This window comes from Syngnathus scovelli, chromosome 15, assembly GCF_024217435.2.
Source record: "Syngnathus scovelli strain Florida chromosome 15, RoL_Ssco_1.2, whole genome shotgun sequence".
Taxonomy (NCBI): Eukaryota; Metazoa; Chordata; class Actinopteri; order Syngnathiformes; family Syngnathidae; genus Syngnathus; species Syngnathus scovelli.
In genome coordinates this window covers 4,525,375-4,542,557 of record NC_090861.1, presented here as the reverse complement: position 1 = coordinate 4,542,557, position 17,183 = coordinate 4,525,375, and the positions used below count along the sequence as shown (strand labels likewise).

At 40.9% G+C, this 17,183-nt stretch overlaps 1 protein-coding gene across 3 annotated transcripts in view; it reads right to left on the bottom strand.

Annotated features, from left to right (window-relative positions):
• Positions 1-2,314: 2,314 nt before the first annotated feature.
• The window catches only part of dscama (Down syndrome cell adhesion molecule a), a 44,947-nt gene continuing 30,078 nt past the window's right edge, over positions 2,315-17,183 (bottom strand). Inside the window, exons 9-33 of one of the 3 annotated variants that reach the window (XM_049743475.2) lie at positions 16,623-16,901; positions 16,434-16,553; positions 15,954-16,133; positions 11,770-11,966; positions 11,557-11,653; positions 11,235-11,363; positions 10,884-11,051; positions 10,316-10,386; positions 9,847-10,090; positions 9,515-9,661; positions 8,423-8,578; positions 8,202-8,335; positions 7,958-8,111; positions 7,437-7,554; positions 7,199-7,362; positions 6,830-6,928; positions 6,563-6,751; positions 6,166-6,456; positions 5,819-5,995; positions 5,717-5,747; positions 5,528-5,643; positions 5,300-5,458; positions 4,834-5,031; positions 4,425-4,727; positions 2,315-4,277 (exon numbers count right to left, since the gene is read on the bottom strand). In XM_049743475.2, the coding sequence (XP_049599432.1) occupies positions 3,898-4,277; positions 4,425-4,727; positions 4,834-5,031; positions 5,300-5,458; positions 5,528-5,643; positions 5,717-5,747; positions 5,819-5,995; positions 6,166-6,456; positions 6,563-6,751; positions 6,830-6,928; positions 7,199-7,362; positions 7,437-7,554; positions 7,958-8,111; positions 8,202-8,335; positions 8,423-8,578; positions 9,515-9,661; positions 9,847-10,090; positions 10,316-10,386; positions 10,884-11,051; positions 11,235-11,363; positions 11,557-11,653; positions 11,770-11,966; positions 15,954-16,133; positions 16,434-16,553; positions 16,623-16,901 (4,301 nt within the window). In that variant the 3' untranslated portion in view covers positions 2,315-3,897. Of the gene's footprint in view, positions 4,278-4,424; positions 4,728-4,833; positions 5,032-5,299; positions 5,644-5,716; positions 5,748-5,818; positions 5,996-6,165; positions 6,457-6,562; positions 6,752-6,829; positions 6,929-7,198; positions 7,363-7,436; positions 7,555-7,957; positions 8,112-8,201; positions 8,336-8,422; positions 8,579-9,514; positions 9,662-9,846; positions 10,091-10,315; positions 10,387-10,883; positions 11,052-11,234; positions 11,364-11,556; positions 11,654-11,769; positions 11,967-15,953; positions 16,134-16,433; positions 16,554-16,622; positions 16,902-17,183 lie in introns of all 3 variants that reach the window. The other 2 variants (XM_049743476.2, XM_049743474.2) reach the window with 2 other exon arrangements.

Genomic DNA, 17,183 nt, shown 5'->3' with positions numbered 1-17,183 from the left:
GAACATCTTTGCTTTTCAAAGTGGTTGCATCTTTTTTTTTGATGGTTTGGTTGTGTGTGCTGCAACCTCAGCCTGTCGGAGGAGAATAGCTTGGAGCTGTGATGATGATGATGATGATGATGATGATGATGATGATGATGATGTATTTGGCTGGTGTCCTGCTCCAAGACAATCTGGCTCTTTATCCAAAGATGTAATTCATTAAATAAATCCTTGCAAATATCATCATTATCTATATTTGAATGATATTTACTATTTTTGTCTTTACAGAAACAAATATCGACAACCATAATTGGGAACAAAGCATCAGCGGGCCAAGGTATTGATCAAAATGCATATTATTTATTGTTGTAGAAAGAGTGACTTTATGACGATTGTGTCTCCTTTTATTTTAATAGCACATAAACATTATACTGTCTCAGAGGGATTGTTTTCGATAAGTGTCCGACAATTATATAACAAAACAACAAACCGGAGTGGATGTTGATGTAATCCACTGGAAGACCTACTTTGCAAACTAGGCCATGTAGTATTTGTTTTAATGTAATTCAAATCCCGTCAGTGTATAAACAGCGTAATTTGGCTTCGCTTGTATGCTAGGATCCTTTGAAATTCATAAATGGCTCTAAGAAAAAAAAAAAAAAATGCCATCCTGCAAAATTAGAATATGCATGAAGAAAGTAGAAACTCATGCTCCAGTTTGAATTCTTTCAATATAACAAAATTTTCTTTCACTGAAATAATTTGTCTTTTTTTTTTTTTAACTTAGTATTTTCAATATGAAGGCAATATCAGTCATTGGATAAACCTTTTTACTCAACTTCTCCTGGGAGCCAATTTGACTGTGACCTTTTACTATCTTCTTATGGGAATAATAAATTCCCATCATGCACTTGGGCAATTTGAGTCATTCATGCAGCAGCACAACACACTTGGGAGAGTGTGATGTGCTTATGAAACCGACCGGAGTCGGGTATTGATTCTGTGAAATGGAAACGTGTGTGTGTGTGAGTGTGTCTGTTGAACTCATGATAGATATTTGAATTGATTCCACTGTCACGTCCCATCCAAAGGTCGCCAGGGTCAACAAAAAGATCCAACTAAATGTAAGTAGGTGAAAAAATGGCAGGTCACACAAGGAAAGGTCACCACTATTAGAATTCACTGCCTGGTATGCTGCATGGAGAACACAAATCACATTTATTTGAAGGAATTTATATTAAAACTTTGAATCGCACTTGAGATGAAATAGTATGAGAAGTTCACATCGGTATTTATATTGTTTTTTCAAATGTTCAGGAGAATCTCCCATAGCTAGATTTAAAGATAAAGGATAAATTGTTCATCATTGACAGATTGTCCATCCTGAACTTTAAATTGTAGAAATGAATGAATAAAAAATAGATAAATAAAAAATAGTTAAATAAAAAAAAGTATATAAAAAAATAATAAAAATAAATAAAAGCATAAAAATAAAACTAAAAATAAAAAAAATATATATTTTTTTGTCCATCCTGAACTTTGAACTGTAGAAATAAATACTAAAAAAATAGGTAAATAAAAAAAATAAAAAATAAAAAATAATAAAAATAAAAATAAAAATAAAAATAAAAATAAAAATAAAAATAAAAATAAAAATAAAAATAAAAATAAAAATAAAAAGTAAAAGTAAAAGTAAAAGTATAAGCAAAAGTAAAAGTAAAAGCAAAAATAAAAATAAAAATAAAAATAAAAAGTAAAAGCAAAAGTAAAAATAAAAAAATAAAAAATGAATAAAAATAATCTATCTCTCCTCAGATGAAAAGAAGAGCAACCTCCCTGAAGACTTCGATATTGATATGGACAACCCGCAAACAGAGAAGGCCGCCGTGGCCATCCAGTCGCAGTTTAGGAGATTCCAGAAGAAGAAGCAGGATGTGAAGTCATAGAAGTGGCAAGGCTTGCTGGTTCTTCACATCTGCATGTTTATCAAACTGCACCATCCCGAATTCAAACAGAGGGGTACAGAACTTGAATTTGGGCTAATCAATTTTGGGAATCAGTGTATTATTGTATGTAATACTCAATTGATGATCACATTCCAGATGTAGTATCGCACAGATATTTTTTCTTGTGTTTTTGGATCATTACAATAAAGATCCTCATGTTGCTGTCAATGCAATGCACCAATTTTGTTCCAATTCACATTAAGCCCATCCAAATTCTCCATGATCAAGTCTCGCCAGATGTGACGGCTTCAGAGGACATCTCAAGTCTTTTTTTTTTTAAAGCATCATCATCATCATCATCATCAAGGTCATTCATGCCAAACACATTGGGGAACAGCCATTTTATTAAGCAAATTTGAATTTTGTGTTAGTTTATCTTTATTCCAGTGCCACCACGGTGAACACCGATGTTAAAAAATAAAATGTGACATTGTTTGTTGTTAAAAACAAAACATCAGAACGAGGACAGTTAGGAATGAAGCGAATCATAGAAACCGACCAAAAAAAAAAAAAAAAAAACCCTCACAGAAGAACGAGTAATATATTCTTCTCCCTTCAGCAAAAAGCGTTAAGGAACCAAAAGTCAAAACGCGCCAGGGTAGCCCACAAAATAAAGCACAAAAAAAAAAAAATCCTTATATTATTTTTCGGGTATTTCCCAAATTCTCTCTCTATATTTTTTATTTTGAATAGGGGGGGGACTGCTGGATTGTCTCACATTTTTCTTTTCCCTGTAGAGGAGCATCACTGCAATGCAGCAACATTAGATCTAGCGAGGAGCGTGAGCGCCCCGAGAACTCCTCCTAGTGCACTGAGAGAAGGGGACACACTCAAGTTGGAAAGACCAACCATTAGTTGTGGAAACCCGCCATGTTCTAGCCTAACACCACTCACCACCCTGGCACACAAGCGGTGGCAAACTACCTGAAGACATAGCTGGAATGTGTCCAGTACACTCACAACATAATTATTTTTCATCATTACAGTACAGTATAGAGCAATAATTTTCATAGACTTTTTTTTTTCTTCATATTGCACCATTGGAGAATGGGACACAGAAAGATCGACAGAGACGCCATTTCCTAATTAAAACAAGATATGTGCAAACATGACTAAAGACTTTATTAACCAAATCAATTCTTCCCTGTAATATCCACAAATAAAAGTGATTTCTCTTTTCATATATATATTTATAGTAATAAGAATAATAAATCTTCACATTGGATCATTTCATAAGTGTGACAAAATGCTCGGCCGGGCTGTCCGGCTATGATGGTAATCGTCATTGTCTTTGAATTGGTCAGTCCCCATGCATCCATAGGAAATAGATTTTTTTTTTCTTCCAAAAAAAGTAACAATTTGAGAGCAGCTGAAAAGTGAACGAACGGGTGTCAATTTCTTTTGTTCCAAGTTTCATTCCGTGATATTCCATAGGAAAAAAATGACTTCTCATTCTCATTTTCCACTCCAGAAAAAAATCACCAAAAAAAAAAAAAAGTTATTATGAAAACATTGTTGCTATGGTAATCCATTTTAATGATTATTAATAGATGTCAACTAACAATTAGTAATAATCACTCATCAATTATAAAGAACGGACAATAATGAAGAGTAAATAACGTTCCCCGTTACTCAATTAGTTTGGCAACACTCAGGGTGCAACCAATTCTGATGAGTGAATTATTTATTTTGTCATTTTCAAGTGAAAAAAAAAAAAAGAAAAGAAATACAAAGAGGAGATGAAAAGGAAGTTCTAAAATAAATAAAAGTAGATTAGTAAAAGTTACCGCCCCCTCTCGGGCATATTTACAGAGCTGTGTGGTGAGTCAATTTACTGCACTTGAGTGTTAAGTCCAGTGTTAGAGTGAATTCTAGTCCCGTCCAAGAGCGAGGCCCCTCCCCCCTGCTGTTATACCAGCGTGTAGGACTTTGCGTAGGGATTGCTGGTCTGTTTGAGATGTCCTCGCGAGTCCAGCAGGGACTCCTGGGAGGTGCTGAGCTTGGCGGCCTGGGCCAGCTCGGAGCCCTCTCTGTGGGGGAGCGTGGCGGCTGAGCCGGGCTGCCACTGGGCCGCTGGGTCCCTGCTGGCCTGAGGGGCCTCTGTGGGTGTCGGGGGCGCCATGCGGGAGGGCCGCTTCAGCGAGCGACTCTTCTGGGGCTCCAGACAGGCCTGGCCCATGGCCGCTCTCTCTCCGCTCGCCGTTCCCCTGGATGAGCCTGAGCAGGACATGCCTCGGTTTAACAGGAAGTCCATGCGCAGGTACGGGGGGAGGTGAACCAACTCGCCGCCTGTGGGACAAGACGCACAAATAAAAATCATCCTTTAGGACTTAGGGCTAGTATAAGCAATTAGAATGAGTAAGTTGAAAGTTAATTTGAAGTGAAAAATGTTAGCATGTGTCAGGCAAGGATGGGCTTTGGCAACAATTGCCTCACCCGGTCTGTGGGCCTTGGGCACGGCCATGTTCATGACCCGGCTGACGTCCTGAGGCTTGGGCGGGGAAGCAGTGAAGCGGCAGATGCCCGATTCGGACGGCGTGCTGGACGTCAGGCTGTCGGTGTAGTCGTTGGTACCGGCGGTCATTTGCTCCGAGGACGTGTCGGAGATGAAGCATTCGGTGATGGTGAACTTGGCGTGGCGTAGCTGCTCCTCCATCTTGGCGTGCTCGTAGGCTCTGGCCAACTCCTCGTAGGTGGATGAAGCGCTCTCCGTTGACACCATACTGCTCCGAGCACGGTCTGGATTCGGGCCCGAGGATATTAGTGATGTAACGTTGTTAAAGATAGCAGAAAATGTAATGATGTTAGTGACGTTAATGACGCTTGAATAAAAATGGACGCTGACCGGTATCCTGAGATGGGCTGACACTGTAGCTGTCACTCTCCTTGTCGACGGAGCCTGCCACTCTCGGCGTGGGCAGCCTCCAATCGGTGCTTAACGTGTGGGAGGAGACTGGAGGATGTGGGCGGTTCAGGGTCCATTGGCTGGCGTAGCGGTTCCGAGCAGCCGGTCCGGCTTTGGCTGTGCGGCGGGCGGTCGGATCTGATAGGAAGAGTAAAAGAGATTTATGCAAGTCACAGAGAACAGGATGTAATATTTTAAAAAAGATGAACGCTAATAGAAATTTTTCAAGATGATTTGTAATTTGTCTTCACGGGCCACATAAAATGATTCGGGCCCCCGGGCCTTGGGTTTGGCACCAATGAGTTTTTATTTTCTGACCACCCAGAAGTCCATATCTATCAACTAAACAGTTTGCATTCCAGAAAATTTGCATATTTCATGAAGTAAAAACAAAAAAGGTCCGTACTGGACTTACTGGTTCCTGGTCTGGCATCAGACACGTCTACCAGAGGACCGGTGGCCTGGGAGAGAGACTGGTAATGGACAGTGTGGGTGACTGTGGATGACTTCTGTTTCTGTGTTTCCCCAAAGTCGTTATCGGTCAGCAAGACGGTGGACCTGTCATCTGTGGAGAAGTAAAAAGTAATAAGGGCAAGCTCCTGGAATTGATTATTTATGTTTTTGTGATGCTTACCAACAGTCTCCATGGTGTCTCGCTCCTCGATCAGAAGCTGAGCCCTGGGGATGTCGATGTGCATTCGGAGGGTTTGCTGTTGTTTGTTGACTGGTTCGGCCGGTCGTGTGTTTTTACTGGGAAGGGTAAATGAGTTCTTCATGACAAGTTCTTCATTAGGTGTAACCATGTGAAGGTAAGGCTTCTTACCTCATGAGCATCTCAGCCAAACTTTTTGCATCTAGGGAACAAAATGATGAGATCAGATTGAATGTGATGATGAGAAAATGGTGACCTCCTCTCCTGTCTTACCTCGGAGTCTCTTCAACCTCTGCTCTCGCCTTCTCCTCCGCAGTACAAGGAGTCCGATGAAGACGACGACAATTGCCACCAGCACGCAGGAAATGGTCACCATCATCTTCAAACCTTCACCACCGCCAGAGGTGTCCTCACTCACATTGGGTGCCTTCACCAGTGGGGCAATGGTGCCTGCCAAGGGGTAACATTGTGTTATGGTGCAGCTAAACAGAATTTAATAATAAAATAAAATAAAATAAAATAAAATAAAATAAAATAAAATAAAATAAAATAAAATAAAATAAAATAAAATAAAATAAAATAAAATAAAATTTGTGCTGAAAATTTCCAGTTGAACTCACTGCCATCATAGCTGAGTGTGGCAAACTTGACCCTCTTCTCAGCGTAGCCAGCGCTGTTGTAGATTTTCATCTGCAGCTCATACCAGGTTGCCTCCTGCAGGTCGTAGAGGATGTAACTCTTGGTGAGGGAGGTGCGCTGTGCCGTGGTCCATGACGGGGACTCCATTGGCCGATACTCCAACGTGAAGGAGGTGATCGGGCATCCGCCGTTGTTCCAGCCGTTGAGATTGAGCTTTACTCGAGTGGCATTAATACTTGTGAAGAGCTCCTGTTCTTTGGAGTACTGAGGTTCTGAAGGGATGAGAAGATTGTAAGAATCAACCCAATCATCTCTTTATATACACATGCTTACTATCATTGTTGGCTAGAACCTACAAGAATTCAACATGTCTCCCACCTTTGCCATGTGTCTTTGCTTCAATGATCTCACTTATGCGTCCGGGCCCAACGCCATTCTGGGCTGTTAGCGTGAACTTGTACCAAGTGCCGCACTTGAGGTTCTCCAACCGGTAGGAGCGCTCACTTGGGCTGATGGCGAAGTTGCCCCACTGTTCGCTGTTGTCCTCGGAATATTGCAAAATGTAGCCTAGGGTACAAATAAACATAATCAGATTAGGAGAAGTAGTGTGAGAGATGATGGTGTCAAATTCCACATTTCTCCAACCTCTTATGGAGCTGCCACCATTGTCTCCAGGTATCCAAGACAGCGTGATGGAAGTTGTGGTTGTCTTGGTCACTGTGAGACGAGGCTGGTCAGGTGGAACTGAAGAAGACAAACACAATATTTTTTTTGCAAATGAAATAAGATGGGGCATAAGCTATTATGAAAAAATATACAAAATATCTAACATTATTCAGAAGCACTACTTTTGTCTAAATTTAGCTCCTCTATTCACTTTAGCATAATTATTTGGGGGGGCTGCCAAGATGCCACAAGATGGCGCCAAAGTGGCTTTAATTGCTTTAGTCACGATACCAAAATTAAATCGATGGAAGCAGATTAAAAAATAGTTACGAGGGTTAAATTTCCTACCTTGAACCTGCAGGTTGAGGACGATCTTATCGGAGCCGAAGCTATTGCTAGCGACACAAGTATAGTTCCCAGAGTCCTCTGCTTTCACTGTCCGAATAACAAGGCTGCCGTTACCATGGACACTGCGCCGGCTGTCAATCACAACAGGTGCAGGGGTTCCGTTGCTGCAAAAGAGATGTCCATGTTAGCTCAATTAGCTTTTCGTGCTAAATGGGCAATCATGGTAGTCGATACTCACATCTCCTTCAACCACTTGATCGTTGGAGAAGGATCCCCAACCGCCTTACAGGGCAACACAATGTCTTTCATCCATGGTGTCGTGACTGTCCTGTTGAAGGTCAAGATGCGTGCTGGAGCTAAAAAAAAAAAAAATATTTGAGATAATGAATGGAATGACCTGGAATTCTTCTAAACCAACTTGGCTGATTTTCTCTTTGACTTCATTTGTTTTTTGTGGGTCTTGTTAAATTTGATAGATCTGTCAGGATTTTTTTTTTCTTCTTTCAGATTTTTACAGTCACATATGACTCCATATCTTCATCTTGAAGATAACGTCCACAAAATACATTCAGAAGTGCTGTGATAGCCCCGATAAGAGTCCCGGGTCCCGACACCTGGCGGTTTATCTCCGTATGTGATCGTCCACGCTCATGCCAAGATGGTGACGTGCGGACAAGGCCACACGGAAGGTTAGGAGCCTTTTACCGATGCTATGCAACGATAGGAATCGTCATGAATCGTTTTCATAATTTGACTTGCCTTCCGCCATGGGTTTAACAGTGATAATTTCGCTGGCGTTTCCACGGCCGGCAGCGGTGACGGCCACCACCCAGATGCTGTATTGCCGGTTTCTGCTCAGGTTGGGGATCCGGTAGAAGAACACATCTGGTGCTGCTTCAAACTCACTGCTGACCTGTGTCACGCAAGATATTCCACTTTGACCTTTTCTGTCGCGGCAAAATATATATTGTTGCACTTAACAGAAACATTCCGAAATTATTACCGTGGGGTGTGGGTTGGAGCAGAAAACAGTGTATTTCCTGATGATGCCGTTGACTTTGAGAGGAGGAAGCCATGATACAAACACCACTGAGTTGGAAGCAGCTGCTGCCTTCACACCACCAGGAGGACCAGGCACTGATATGACACCCACATTATAATGTTATTTCCATTTTTGTTACAATATGACATCCTTTTGGTATTTTAATAACAGAAATGACCTACCGTCCTCCTTGGTGCGGATGTAAATCTGTTCACTGCGAACACCATCGCCCGCTCGGGTGAAGGCTAACACCTGGATGCTGTAGTTAGTGTATTTCTCCAACCCGTCCAACTCCAGTGACGGCTTGGAAGATGTGACATTCCTGATCTCTCCAAGCTCTGAGGATAGGAAATGAAGACGATTCAGTCAAGTCCAAATCTTTCTTCTTGTAAGCAAACTACTTGCAGGTAAATTTAGTGTCTTTAAGGTGTCAAATGTGAATGTCAAAATAAATTAAAAATTTAAAAAATAAGTATGAACGCTCTTTTTATTTTTCATTATTTTAACACAAATTCATCTTGAGATTAAAAAATTTATACAATTCATAAGATAAAGAACATTTGGCTTGGGCTCAGCTGGTTATTCAAAACACTTTTTTTTCAGTACAACATACATAATTTGGATATTAAAGTAAAAAATACATTTATAAAATATTACTAAGGATTATTATTATTATTATTATTATACTGTTCACTCAGATCAAATGCATTGTACCCCCCTCATACTGAGAGCGCCCACTGTTCCCATGCAAACTCCTCATGGCTGTCAAGTCCTTAAGCATTCGTTTTTAATTTGCAGGCCAACATGATGTGACAGGGCAGGGGTCAAAGGTAATCATGCTGTCACAACCAAGTTCCGCTCACGCAAAGCCGGCTTGTGACAATAGCGTAGCATCTTATCTGACATCTAAATCGCCATGGAGAAAGAAAATAATTCCTTGTTGGCTACCCACAATGGACCTGGGTGACTCCAAGCTGCAACTTACTCACCAGTATCAATAACAAACCTTGTTACTCAGCATAACACTATTTTTCTCAGCTCATAGCAAATTTGAGAATATGCTGAAATTACAAATGAGTCATTCTGAACCCAAATCAAGTCAAGGTCTATTTTTGCACATTTCTGCAGGCTCTCGAGAGGATGTTCAGGAATCAGAGTGACCCACTTGTAATCTAAAAAAAAATATTTATCTGGTAACAAACCAATGCAAAGACCTTATATGATCAAAAACATTTTAAAAATGAATGCAAAGGGCAAAAATATTATAAATGTACCTCCATCGGGCAGATTGGCCCAGTAGATAACCCTGAAGCCCAGCAAGTTGCCATTCAGAGCATCTTTAGGAGGGGTCAACCAGGAGAGGGAGATGACCTCTGGAAACGTAGCTGTGGCTTGGACGTGTTCTGGAGGACGACTTGGAACTGGTGGGGGAGAAAAAACAGTAGAGATGAAACAGCAGCCACTATAAAATATTGAGGAGATACACTTGCAGTACCCACTAATCTCCACTAGGTTGTAATGTAACCTCACTCATTGATTTTTTTGGGCATTATCTTACTATTTGGTGTCAATGAAAAGGACTTGAATGGTGATGCTGCTTTCTTACCATCCTCCAGCGTAGTAGCAGCCACCTCAGTGGAAGATGGCCCAGTGCCTGCACTATTGCTGGCTTGCACCACAACGCCGTACTGGGTGAATTTCTTGAGATTGTCCAGGACTAAACTTTCTGCATTGTCACCCGTTGTCTCCACGCTAATTACGCTGAACTGGTAGTTTCCACCCGAGCTGTACTCCCTGTAGCCTACTTGGTAACCTTTGATTGCACCATTCTGGAGATGTTTCTTAGGAGCCTAGCAGAGAACCAGAGTAGTAGTAAAATTTGAATAAAAATAAAATATAATATAAAATATTGTATATAATATAATATAGTGCATAATAAAATATAAAATAAATACAATTTTAATTCATAAAAAACAGTGAATAGACAAAGTGCTGTTGCCACAAACCAGATATTTTTTTATTTTTTTTTTTACCAGTAATGCATTCAAAGTACAAAATAAACAAGAGTATCTTACCCTCCAGGAAACTTTGATGCTCTGAGAAGAGAGGGCTTCCAACTGCACATCCTGAGGGGGTCCATCAGGGGCTAGAGACAGATTTATAACACTTTTTAATTCACCAGCAAGCTATCCGCAAAGACAAATATGTCTAAGTATGTCAGGACCTGCACAAATGTAATGGCTTTGGTTTAAAAGGGGGCTGCTTGCCGATGAGTGGAAAAAGGGGTGGGGGGTAGATAGGGGTAATTTGCAGAAAGGGGTCCAAACGTACTCTATTGACCATTGTGTGACATTTACTACTGAGGCCGCTAATTGAAAAGTTCTGCTTTTAGTGCAGGGTCAGCGTGTGTTCAATAATGCACATAAGCCAATAGGGCTGATGTCACCGGGATGCTAATGAATTGACCTCGTCATTGGTGACCCTCCTGTATTCGGATCTGACAGTTATTGGTGTGATTGAGAAGATACAATAACATACTTGTATGTCATTCATCATCAATATAAACATACTCAACATGGAGGTGGACACTAATTATTTGAGATACTGCACATCTATTAGATAACAAAGTTTGCAGCATTTTACCAGCTTCATCGGTGGTGATGGTGAGCTCATTACTGGCTTCGCTCTTTCCGATTAGATTCTTGGCAAACATGCGGATGTTGTAGGTGGAGGATGGGTGCAGGTCAATGATTGTGGCCTGGTTGAGCTGAGGTGAGACATCTTTGGTCTTCTGAGCAGTGTCCCAAGAGGCTGTAAAAGGGGATTATTATTATTATTATTAAACCTGATTTGCTTCAGAAAAAAATAGGGTATATTCAGAATCAATGCACAAATCTCTGATTAAAATAAATATATACAAATTGGACGATAAGTGTAAATAATTAGCAGCCAAACATTAAGAGGGTTAGAATATTATGAGCCATTTTGCCCTACCTGATTTGTTCTTGCTTTCAATATCAAAGCCTGTGATTGGGCTGTTGCCATCGAATCCCATAGTCCAACGTAGGGCAATCGTTCTGTCCTTCACTTCTCTGATCTCCACCTCTGGGGGATCAGGAGGTTCTGCAAACATCAAAAATGGATTTTTTTAACATTCATTTCTTGATTTATTTGACCGTGGTTACAATAAATGATAGTCACATGACCTAACAAAAGGACCAAAATCTTCCCATGCAATGAATTGTTTTGAAATCTGAATGAATAGAAGATGTGTGCAACCTTAAAAGTATCTAAAAGAAATCAGTCGTCTTCATACCTTGCACTGTGAGCTGTATGATCCCTCGGTCTTCACCGAAGGAGTTGATGGCATGGCAGGAAAAGAAGCCAGAGTCTTCCCTCACTGTGGGCATGATCTGATGAAGACAACACAGTCACTTGCTTTTTTCTTTTCATACATGGTGGTTAATGATGAGCCTTGACTATTATTAGGAAGTTATATTAATATTTAACTCAAAAATGATAATCCTACCTGCAAGGTGGAGATGACTTCATCTCCGACCTCCTTGACCGTAACCACATAGCGACTGGTCTCAGGGTTGATGATACGTTCTTCCTTCTCCCAGCGTACCATGATGGGCTTCTCACCATGAGCCGTGCAGCTCATTTTCTTTTCTTCCCCTTGCGTGGCCAGTGTGGTGTTGGGGTAAGACGTGATCATGGCGGGAACTAGTTTGTAAAAAAATCAAGAGGAAAAATACAAAGGTAAATAAAAAAGTTGAAAAAAAATAGAATTTAAAAATAAATAAATAAATAAAAATAGAAAAATTCAAAAACAAAAATATAAATTCTGTTTTAACACTATCAGTTGACTTTTGTTTTCTTGTACAACAATAAATAATATATATAAAATAATATAAACATATGGTACCCCGCAATGTACTTTAAGCAATTTCAATGTAAAAAAGTTATTAAAAAAAATTGAAAGAAATTGAAAAAAAAATTTAAAGAAATAAAAAAAATTGAAAAATACAAAAATTCAAAAACAAAAATATAAATTCAGTTTTTACACTATCAGTTGACTTTTTTTTGTACAACAATAAATAATATATATAAAATAATATAAACATCAAGTACCCCGCAATGTACTTTAAACAATTTCAATGTTATGTAGCTGAATGAGTAGCTTTCCTTTTAGCAAGAGGTGTTGGCATGTATCTTGTAAGTGAGGCACCTAAAAGGTTCAATGAACCCTCCAAAGACATGACAGCAAATACACGCTGGTGATACCTCCCACAAAACATAGCAGCTCTCTGGCCGCCAGATACACACAAACACATACACGTAAAGCGTGACTTCAGTGATGTGATGAGAAGTGTCAGGCAAGAGGTTGCAAACATTTAAGCCTCATCTCTTATTTACTCTGCAGCCATTTGGGGATGGTCTACAGAAAGGAACCATGATTTATTTTGCATGACAAGTATAAATTTTTTGTGAGGCAGGGAAAAAAAAAGCCGAAGGAAAAATAAAACAGCTAAGAGTCTATGTAAATGTTATCATTTTAGAGCACAGCTACTCATTTTGCCATGTAAGTGGCTAAGCGGAAACACTTGGCCACGTTGTTGACACTCCTGGCGGTCCGGAACACGCTAGGAGGTGACAAACGACAACGGAAATATGGCGCCTGAACTGTGAATATCAAATTATTTTAGCATCCGGGGAATAATCTATTAAATTTGCAATGCATTTTATATTGTTTTTAAATATTAGGCCATATACATTTCTGAAATAACAAATTGGCTCAAATTATCTTTAATGAAGTTGTGAAGACACTAATTATGTTATGAAATTCCGTATTTTATTTCTACAAACATTTTCAAATCATCACTATGTCAACATTTCTAGGGAATCTTAATTTGAGTTCTTTTTAGAACACGCTTACTGGCTACGACAGTATATGCATTATATTCTGACATAATGATGTCATTGTCAATTTGCATTTTAGGTACAGTCTTTTAACAAAAGTCGTACGGTGATGAAGATATAGCTTGTTTTTTTTTCACAGCCACCCAGAAGGCAGTGATAACACATTAAGCCTCCAGGGGATTGTAGCACATAGGCTAGTTGCTGATAGGCTACTCCCATGAGACAAAAGCACCCCCCCCCTTCTATTCCCTTCCCTCCATCCCTCCTCCCAGGCTTCCTTTCACCTGGGCAGGTTACCATGCCAACCAGAATCGGACGGTCTCCCTGCTCTCCTCCTCCCGCTCGTGCTCTTGCCTCTGCTCTTAGAAAAAGGACCATTTTGATAGAACATGGACCTGACATTGATTTTTTCCAGCATAATAATGATTACACAATCATGCACTCAATGGTGCAATGCAGGATTACTCCAAAATGTGATGAATTGTGTGACCCATTTCTGCGTGTTTGATTAATTTTATGTAATGTAATATAGCATTGCAATACAAATACACTGCTTCATTAGGAAATAAGAATATATTATTATTATATGTTATGTATATCCTGGCTTCAAATTCTTTGGTACATTTCTTTTTAATTGCAGCTAATTTCTTTCACACATCTGCATTTTGCATTCTGCACAAAATACAACACTAGGTTTGTCCATTCAAAAAAAGTTACAACTCTACTATGGCAGTAGGGGGCGCATGTTCACATTTATACATCATCATCTGGGGCCCTCACAGTCCTCAAAGGTGCCCATCCCTGCTCTAGTATTATGTTTGGCTGCCATGACACAATTTCCCAGAGGATCTTACCGAGTTGTTTAGATGGCAATCAGCAATCAACACAAATCACATTATTTTCTAAATGTAATCTTTATATCGGGAAGGAAATTAAGAACACCCTTATTTGCAATTTACAAATATTATTAGCTTGAAACTATTATAATGTCTTCATTAGTGTATAAAGGACTGTGTTACTAGCCGGCTGCCTTGCAGGCTAATGTTGGCCACAGGGCACTCGGGCTCTACAGGGCCATGAGAGCCAGGCGAGAGATGACAAGTATAGCTCCATGCCCTGCAGCCACTTTGTAAGTGGGTGCTGGGGATGAGCCAGCCAGCCAGCCACGATGGGGTGGAGGTGGGGGTGGGGGTGTTGGGGCAAAGGAGAGCACTCCGGCAATTGCACAGAGATGACTAGTTCACTGGGCGCCTGCAATGTACTGAAATAATTCCCTTAGCTGCACAATTGGCTTGGACATGGAGCACAAGAACAAATATATGCCTGTAGACTGGGCGGGTCTCGGGAGCGAAGAGGGGGGGGCTTGTGCTGGATGCAGTTGAGTAAAGAAGATGAAAGAGATGCAGATCAGGGACTTCCTTATGCTTGTTTGAAGGGCGCTGTTCAGTGACCAAAAGGCCATTTAGCACTTCTCCTCATACACACCTCATTATGTTCTCTGGCCTCGTCGGTGTCTCGTGACATTATGATGCCTAATTGGCTTGATTGGTCTTAATTGGCAATGATAAACACTGAGTGGCTGTTGACTGACTCTGATAGCATCCGCTGTGGATTGGTAATGAATTGCCTGAATTGCGTCTGTTTTGGAGGTAAGGATGCTTGACGGTTAAGCACATAAAAATCATTTGCTTCCACCTGCACCCTATGATGGATTATGAGTTACATAAGAAGCTGTTTGAGGAAAAATAAACACAAACGGGCCAGTTTAATCCCAGTGCAGTAAGTGCGGGAAGCCTCGACTGCTGTTAGTGCAGCGCTGATGTCCATATAGGATGATGTATGGTGTATTATGATGAGACATTAGCCTAGAACAAGCACTCATAACAATGAAAGTGCCAAGCTAGGGTATTGCAATAGCTGCAATTCATTTACTCGGAGTAGAAGAAGCTATCTAAGCCACTGCATCAGACTGCTGGGCCATTATTCTCTTATAATAGCTTCAGTGTATCTTTATATATTTTCATATCCAAAAGTTTTTTGTGCCCGTGAGCTTTGTTTGCTCACCTGGGTCACATGACCTTTACCTAATTATTCATCTCGACCATTATAATATACAACAGATTCTTCACAGTTTGTTTACTGAGAAGCGACGCTCGGACAACCAATAACACAAAGCGAAGATCATACTATCCGTCACGTGAGTGCTTTAGCATGCGTCAGCTTGTGCGCTTCCCTAATTGGCCTCCTAAGCCTCTTAAGTAGCTGCTCAAATAATGTCGGCTGTCCTGGATAAACAACATAAAAACAGTTTGTGCAGCGCCATTATTGCAAAGTGTTACAGCTACAAACAGCGAACCTCACCGGCATAAACATCGCGTCAATTAAGAAACAAAGAAAGATTTAAGGGGTTAATGCATAGTAACACCCTAACAGGGGGAGAGGAGATTAAGATTACAATAGAGCGCAATGGACACAGGTCAAGACAACACACCACAACAGTGTGTGATGGGTCATGACAAGAAGGGCCATGAGGAGTGCTAGCTTGTTGTTGTTTGTTTGAGGCTGGCAGAAAGAGAGAGGAACTCAGCGGGGAATTCTCTGCTGTGGCTTGATAAGAGCCACAGGGGCACAAGATTCATCTCGTTGTGGTTGATGGAAATGTGCGCCAAGCCTCAATGGACTGGTTGTGAATCACACATTCACGCACAAACACGAATAAATCAACAACCCTTGTCACTTAAAATCAATCGGTGTACCCGTCGAATACTGTGAATTTAACTGTAGACTTACTTTTGACATTGAGATACATCGACTTGCTGACATCAGCTCCAACGTCATTGCTCACTCTACAAAGGTAGAAGCCACTGTCTTCCTCCAACACGTGTTTGATGAGCAAGGAGCCATTGACCAGCACCTCGATCCGAAAGCCTGAGTTGAGAGCGATGGGTTTGAATTGAGGGACCCCGGCACCTATGGGAAAGAAAATATATTGCCCATTTTATTCTATACATTTGAAAAACAACCAATCTGGTAGCCTGTCCGTGAACTGCATTCATATTTGCTTCTTTCACGGAAAGGTCATTCTTTTAATGCATATACATTCAGCTTCATGGCAGTCGTTCAATGTTATGCACGTAATTATTGCATTTCAAGAGAATAATCTTGCCCAAGGACAAAATAAATACATACCATAAGCAGAATGGACATGTTTACACGTGTGCAAGAGACTATATATATGCAGGAAGGGTCTGAATGTTGTTGTTTTTTTACCTTTGGAGTACTCCCATTGGATGGTAGGAACAGGATAGCCTTCAGCGGAGCAGTTGAGAATCACAGCTTTACCATAGATGCCATCCTGGTCTTTTGGTTGTACCACAAATTTCGGAGGAACTGCAAAACAATTGTTAGATCAAGCTTGGAATGCAAAGTCATCAATATCCATCATTAAGTTCTGTTCACCTCGGACAATGAGCTGACTCTGATGCTCCACGGCCGCAGCCTGGTTGCGTGCGATGCATGTATAGTTGCCGTTGTGCATTAGAGTCAGATTGGAGATGCGAAGCGAGCTGGTGAAATCAATGTTGTCGATAGTTACGCCCAGGCTGGCCGGGATGGGCCGCCCGTCCTTTTGCCAGGTGATGACGACGGGCTGGTCACCCGACATGACCACGCAGGGGATGAAGACTCGTTGCCCGATGGAAAACCGAGGAAACTCAAACGGGTGGATGGTCGGTGGAACTGTACAGGAGAAATACAAATGATACTTTTTCTCACTCTCCTTAACTCCCTGGGGACACTGTAGCCATCATGACAAGCAAATGAAAATTAATGATTTCAAATAACATCGGAATAAGCGCCACTTCAAGGCTTATTTAATTCGCAACAAAATAGACATAATGGACTCCTGGGGGTTCCCTCTCTGCAGCCGTGGAATGCTGAGCAGCCGAGAGGCAAATTAGCCGTTGTAGTGTTGTCTATGCTGTGTGATTCCACTCTGGCGAGCTCGTTAGCACGTCAAGA